This window comes from Ceratotherium simum, chromosome 31 (assembly GCF_057802395.1).
Source record: "Ceratotherium simum simum isolate JZ-2026a chromosome 31, ASM5780239v1, whole genome shotgun sequence".
Lineage (NCBI taxonomy): Eukaryota > Metazoa > Chordata > Mammalia > Perissodactyla > Rhinocerotidae > Ceratotherium > Ceratotherium simum.
In genome coordinates this window covers 28,581,075-28,587,812 of record NC_141930.1, presented here as the reverse complement: position 1 = coordinate 28,587,812, position 6,738 = coordinate 28,581,075, and the positions used below count along the sequence as shown (strand labels likewise).

General features: G+C 46.2%; 1 protein-coding gene across 1 annotated transcript; it reads right to left on the bottom strand.

Annotated features, from left to right (window-relative positions):
• Nucleotides 1-1,037: 1,037 nt before the first annotated feature.
• PENK (proenkephalin) lies at nucleotides 1,038-6,004 on the bottom strand. Its single transcript, XM_087420597.1, has 4 exons — nucleotides 5,945-6,004; nucleotides 5,804-5,860; nucleotides 5,201-5,341; nucleotides 1,038-2,028 (listed from the first exon to the last, which is right to left on the bottom strand). Exons 3-4 carry the CDS (start codon nucleotides 5,336-5,338, stop codon nucleotides 1,366-1,368), a joined length of 801 nt encoding a protein of 266 aa, XP_087276723.1. The 5' UTR covers nucleotides 5,339-5,341; nucleotides 5,804-5,860; nucleotides 5,945-6,004; the 3' UTR covers nucleotides 1,038-1,365.
• Nucleotides 6,005-6,738: the final 734 nt, after the last annotated feature.

Here is a 6,738-nt window from a genome sequence, read left to right as displayed (position 1 = left end):
GGCAGAGCTGGACTCAGGGAGGGACTGCCCAGGACAGCAGAGCTGCCTCATCAGAAGGGTGCCTGTGGGCTTGCACAGTGGTGAACTACGGAGCAGAGATTCTTCTTTTATTTTCCTGAGTTTCTAAACTCTGAATTTTGGGGGAAGAACACAAAGGAGAGAGTGGGTGAGGGTCCTGGAAAAATGACTTAGTGGATGGGAGTTTAGCTGCAGGTAGTTTCAATTAGAAAAAGGAAGCAATGTTATATTTTTAGTACCTGAATGTTGTTCCAAACGGTTTAATTAATATGAAGAAGTCAGAACTCTGTGTGTGATGAGAATTTGCCTTATAAACATTCATAATACCTTTCTCAATGATCTGGTCGCCATTTCCTTCATTCATTCCTTCAGTCATTCCTATATCCATGCATCAGATATTGGAGAACCCACTATGGTTGTGGTGGAGGGGAGTACAATAGTGAAGAAGATATAGTCCCAAGTTCTTCCAATTCTTGGTACTCACCTAGATGAGAGATAGAGAACTGGAGTGGAAAGGACATTGCTTGGGAGCAAGAAGTTTGGGGTCTTAATTCTATTTCTATCCTTCAACTGCTGGGCAACCTTGGGCCAACTACTTAACCTTTCTGGGCTTCACTTTCTTTACTTGTAAAACAGGGCTAAATTATCCTTAATTTCATATTAGCTTCTAAAATACTTTGCTGAAGAAAAGAGACATACACATCTTGACGTAAATGCAGATTTCCAGATATACGAGGGCATAGTTCGTTTCTTTATTGGGTTTTGGTTTTTCCTCATGTATCTGATTTCCAGAAATGAGAGTGGAAACACATTTTATTTTGCTCCACTGTGTTTACTCATGTAAGATTTCATATATAAGGAATTAAATGAAAAATGTTTTTGCAGCCTCAGCTGTTGCAAGAGAAGGAGGCCAGGGAAGATTCTGTCAAAAGCAGATGGGATCACTGTCTCTGAGTTTAGGATTTATTGTGGAAACCCAAAGGCGAATGATGGCCTTAGAGAAGAGACTGGCAAGAATGTTATGCAGTTGGGGTAATGGGTTTATTATATCTATATACAAGTAAGCCTTTACTGGTGTTTTGTCAAAAATAAAGGACAAAGTAACAAAAACTATTTTAGCATGAAAACAAGATAGCTGTAATAGACCAATACTGAGCTTCAAGACTCTCAGAAGAACACGGAACCTGAAATGACAGCTTTCAGGTTGTATAGTTAGTTATCCAGACAATAAAGTCACCAATACAATGCAAGCAACACATGACAATAAAACATGATCCACGAGGCAGTCTCTCACTGGGGGATGGAGGAAGGCTTGTGGGGGCCTGGGGTCACTGATGGGAAACGGTACTAAAACCTCATAAATCCTCCATATCTTTTCTCCATTTCGGGAACTTCTTTTGAGTAACTTTCACCTTCTTCGTCGGAGGGCAGAGAATCAGCGAAGCGCTTCAGGAAGCCCCCATACCTTTTCTGGTAGTCCATCCACCACTCCGGGCGACCCACTCTTCTCATGAAGCCCCCATATCGCTTCTGCAGCTCCTTGGCTTCGTCTTCCAGCTGGGGGCTTCTCTTTAAGCCTCTCATGAAGCCCCCGTATCTCTTGCTCACTTCTTCATCATCACTGCCCTCCTGGTGGTGGCTACTCTCTCGGTTGTCTCCTGTTCCCAGCAGCTCTCTCAGCAGGTCTGAGGAATTGCCCAGGGTGTCATCCTCCTCTGCATCCTTCTTCATGAAGCCCCCGTATCTTTTGGCAAAGATTTCACCTCCATTTGCCTCTTCTTCCGGCTCCACAGGATAAAGCTCATCCATTTTCTTCATGAAGCCTCCATACCTTTTCATGAAGCCTCCGTACTTTTTGGCTAGCAGATGGCTCTCCTCCTGTTTGCTGCTTTCTCTGAGGGCGTTGGTGCCATCTTGAGGAAGCTCCAGTTTGGACAGCTGCAGGAGCTCCTTGCAGGTCTCCCAGGTTTTGAGAGAAGGCAGTTTCCCTTCACATTCCAGTGTGCAAGCCTGGGAAAAGAATTCGATTCAATGACAAATAGAGACTCTTCTGATTTCATTAAGTAACAAATTTTTGTGGACCACAATATGCTTGCTTTGATATGGAAACTTTCATGTAATAACGTCACCTACATTTTCCTGTTACAACTTTTCCTCATATCAAACAGGCGAATCAAAACGGGACATTGTGGAGAATTAAATGAATCATATTAGAAATTTTCTCTGAATTTTAACAGATTGCGTACATTGTGCCATTTCAATATTGTAAAAGATTTTTTCCACCCAATTTTAACCTAGATTGGCTGCCTGCACAATCCAATTTCACTGGATAATTTTCCACTGTTGATTTCATTTCGTTTGAGATTTTTCTAACCAAAAGGGAGAACTTTCTCTTTACCTAATTAGGGACATTATTTCCAAATTCCTTTTATCTTCTTGTCTTATAGATAAAATCAATAGGTTTGTTTACTTTCTTGTGTTAATATTTCATCTGGAATGGTATCCAATATCCCTGCAAACACTTTTAATCTTTAAAGAAAAACAACAATTCAAAATAAGTTTGAAAAGAAAGACATTGTAAAAACTCAATTTAAATCCTATGAATTATTTGGATTATGATATACTGATTTGCTGAAAGTAGAGATGTTCTGCTTTCCCCGCCCCATTGATTGATTAAAACAGATTTGATCTTCTGAAACCAAATGTTTGTAATGATGAGGTCTGATATAAAATTATACATACACAAATGTTCACATTATTCACGTTTCTTTTCTTAACATTTAGTCATTGGTGTACAGAAAACATCTTTTCCAATGAAAATCATGTTATTTGGCAAAATAGAAATGATCAGCATACAATTCTTTCCTTTTTATTCTGTAATAATTAAATTCTAATCATTGTAAGATTTAGGCCATACAGTCTAATAATCTTGTTAAGCTTCTCTTCTATTCAACAGATGACTTGGGTATCATAAAAAGAATACTAACATTATATGAACATTTACAAAATACATATGATATTTCTGAGCATTTCAGGGGTTTTTAGAGCCCCTGAAGTCTACTTATAGAACTCTGGTTACCGGCCCTTGATTTAGACAGAAAATCCAGGCCCTTTTTTGGTATTCAAAAATATATTGGTATATTAATTGATATAACATACACACATATTATTTTCACTGTGAAATAAAGCATTTTATTAGTTCAACAGAATTCTGTAGGGTACATATTAACCAGCTCTTAATGATTATTTAAGCTTTGTGTCTAAGAAAATTAAATATATGCATATATAAAAAAACTTAAAGATGATCTAATTAAAATGGTCCTGTTTTATTCTTAATATTGGATTAAGAAATCAAAACTTTATTAAAAACTGAAGAAGTTCGGGTGTCAATAAAAGTTCCATTCTAAAATGAAATTTAAATGATCACTTTGCCAAAAATTAATGTAGAATATTTTGTATACTACTATCAAAAGGCTTTTTAATGTAGGTGACTTGGGATTCTTCCAAAAACAAATAATGACAAATAATCAGAACAACACACTCATACTAAAGAAGTGATGTTATATGCTCCTATAGCCGTCTATGCATCTTTTGAAGTATTTATCACACTCTGTTCTATGGTGAAGATCATATTAGATGGTAAGTTCAAACTGGACATCCTGGCTTGTCTGCTCATCTTTGCATCTGCCACAGAACCAAGCACTAGTGTCTTTCACGTGGTAGCAACTCAATAAATATTTGCTGCATTGATTTCACTACATAGATTTGGCTAGGCAACCTCATTTCTCATACGTCTTTTGCATTAGAGCTACAATTCCAGAACTGCTGTAATTCTAGCAGCATAGTCGTTAGCAAAGCTGTTTGTCACAGAGAAAATAACAACCCTAAATGTAAGCCCCAATGCAAAACAAATCAGTGAAACAAAACCCAAAACAAATCAGAAAGAAAAAAGATGGATGAAGGGGAATATTACCCCTATTTAAGATGCAACATTTTTCTCATAGTTTAAATATAAAGCCCTACTATGTGACTTCTCTTTAAGGCAATGTCAGCACATTCACATATCAAATTAATTGGGTCAGGTAAATCAAATGAAACAAACATTTAACCTGCAATATATGCACTTGATTTTGTGGAATCCTTCCCTTAATTTTCATCCCTATTTTATGTATCTACGTAACAAAATTTCTTCAAAGGCTCAAGTGAGGAGTTTAACTCCTTGGATTAATACATTATTTTCTACTGAGCTTTCTAAGTCATCACAGAATTTCAACAAGTGGAGAAGACAGCAAAGGAATCATTGGGGGAGCTACTTAAATGAAGCTTCCTGGGTCCCTGATTCAGAGATTCTGGCTCAGCAGAGCGTCAGGGGTGATTCAACAGCACATGGACTATGATTAGAAGGAGAGTTCTTTTGTCCTCAGGGTTTTCCCTAAGCCCCTGGGGTGTAGTTTATCTTTGCGTTGTTGCTACCTCTTTGGACACTGGCCACCCCCTCTGTGTTTTTTTTCACAGCCAAATCAAACTGTTGTCTTAGTAGATACCACAAAAGTACATTCAAGCAAGACAGAGGTTGAAGTGCAGCGCCCCTTGCCTGTAAGACAGTTGCTGATCTCTTTCTCTCCTGTCTACTGCGCTGACCCCTTCCTCTCCTGTATCCCCACCCCATCCCTTTGCTCATCCCTATCCACAGGTGAAGGGAAGGGCTGAGGGACCTGAGGTTAAAAGGGCTAGAGAAATGAAATCCGAAGAAAGGTGACAAAATGTCACTAATAAAAAATGACATTATTTGTGGGAAGGATGGGAGGACGGTTGTGTGGGGAAGGGACCCTTAGTGGGATATGTTAGGAGTTTGGGTGACAGCATGTTACTTGGGACAGGTGACAACCCAGTGCTCTCCGAGGTGCTGAAGAGAGCACATTTCCAGGCTCCCGCCTCCCGGGGGTGAAAACAAACTCGGTTTGTGTGGAGCCACCACCGCCCTTACCGGTCCCTAGATAGTCGCGGGTCTCCGAAGCTGAGAGCTAGAGCGGGACCGTGGGCAGTGTTCGGGGAGCAGTCGGGACACCGGGGTCACCAGAGATCCGCCTCGGGGCGGTGCAGACCGATGGTGACCACGAGCCGCGGCGCGCTGTCTGGGGACGGTCGCCGCTGCTGCTCACGCACCGCGCGGACCACTCACCAGGGGGTTGATATCGGTGGGGCGCGCCAGGCGGTAGCTGCACGTCGCGCAGTCCTGGCTGCATTGTGCCCGCACGGTCGCCAGAATCCCGGCGCCAAGCGCCAGCAGCCAAGTGCAGAGTCTCAGGAACCGCGCCATGGGCTGCGGGGAGAGAGGGACGCGAGCTCCGAGCCTGCCCAGGCGCAGAGCGGGTCCCCCGAAGGGACCCCCTAGCCGGGACAGTCCCAGCTGGGAGTTCGTCGAGCAAGAGCTCGTCGGGACGCTCCTTCCTGGGCCCCCGCCCACCTGCCCAGCCGACGCCGTTTTGAGAGGCCCAGGGACAGCTCAGATCGCCTCGCGGTCCCCAGGTTGGCACTGTCGCCCGATCCTGGGGCTGCCCGGGGCACCCGGCTCTCTTTCTGGGCATCCGCTGCCCTGGGCAGGATTCTGGAGAGAACGCCCAAGACCAAATGCAAGAGAGCAGAAGCCTGGGGAGGCGCGACATGGACCCGGGTCACAAACAGGGACCAGAAGAAAGTTGGAGAACCCCGTGCAATGAAACGCAAAATAAAACGGAGCCGGCGGACCCCGCAGCAAAGGCGAGCTTCGGGCAAGTTCACTCACGTTGACGCTGGGCGGATGGCGCAGGCTGGCGGGAGAAGCCGGGTCGCAGGCACGACCCTGGAAGGGAGAGGAGAAGGCAGGTGTGAGGGGCGCGCGCGTCGGGAGGAGCGGCCGGGGCGCGCGGGCGGGCGCGGGCCTCACCGTCGCGGTCCTCTGCGTCGCCGCGGGCTGGACTGCAGGGCTCGGAGCGCCTGCCTCGCCTCGCGTCGCCGTCCCGGGGCTGGCGGCGGCTGCAGCCACTTTATAATTAGCCCCAAACCGAAGGAGGCGAGCGCGCCCCAATCGCCGGCGGGCTGCAGCTGACGCAGGCCCTACGCCAGCCCCGCGCCGCCGCCCCCGCGGGAGGGGTCCGTCCGGGCCCGGCACGCGCGCTCCCCGGCCCCGGGGGGAGGGGGACGCTTGGTGGCTCACCTCACGGCCGGGTGACAAACCAAGGCATTAGGAACTTGGGGGAGAGAGTGGGATGAGATCAAGTTCCCCCGCGTAAAGTTAGGGAAATTACACTCCTGGGGGTGCGAACTCCAGGGAGAGGGCCAAGGAGGGGGCGTTAGGGAGGGCAGATGGACAGATTTAGCTTTCTGGAATGTGCTGGAGACTCTCTGAGCTGGTGAACCTGCCCCTGTGACGCCTGGGGAGCCCTCGTGCTGCTGGGGGCACCAAGCACAGCCGTCCCGAATGTCGTCATTTGTCCACCTGTCTGTCCCCGCCACTGGACTCCGAGTTCCTTGCTGCAGCGTCCAACAGCCTCAGGCGCCTAGTAGGCGCTCAGTTAACGGTTAAAGGAATGAATGATGGAAACTTCCCGGGAATCTTAAAATCTCGGGAGCGAGCTTTCCCCTTTCGCGTTAGCGAGACCCCTAGCCAAACTTGGATGCAGGAAAAACCTAAGTTTCTGGAACTGCATATCGTTCAGCCACCGCGGGAGGGGACCCGCC

Excerpts from the sequence above, each read along its gene's own strand:
- PENK (XM_087420597.1), bottom strand. The coding sequence starts at position 5,338 with ATGGCGCGGTTCCTGAGACTCTGCACTTGGCTGCTGGCGCTTGGCGCC. Across the intron at positions 2,029-5,200 it reads CCACCGATATCAACCCCCTG|GCTTGCACACTGGAATGTGA; the intron begins GTGAGTGGTCCG and ends TTCTTTTCCCAG.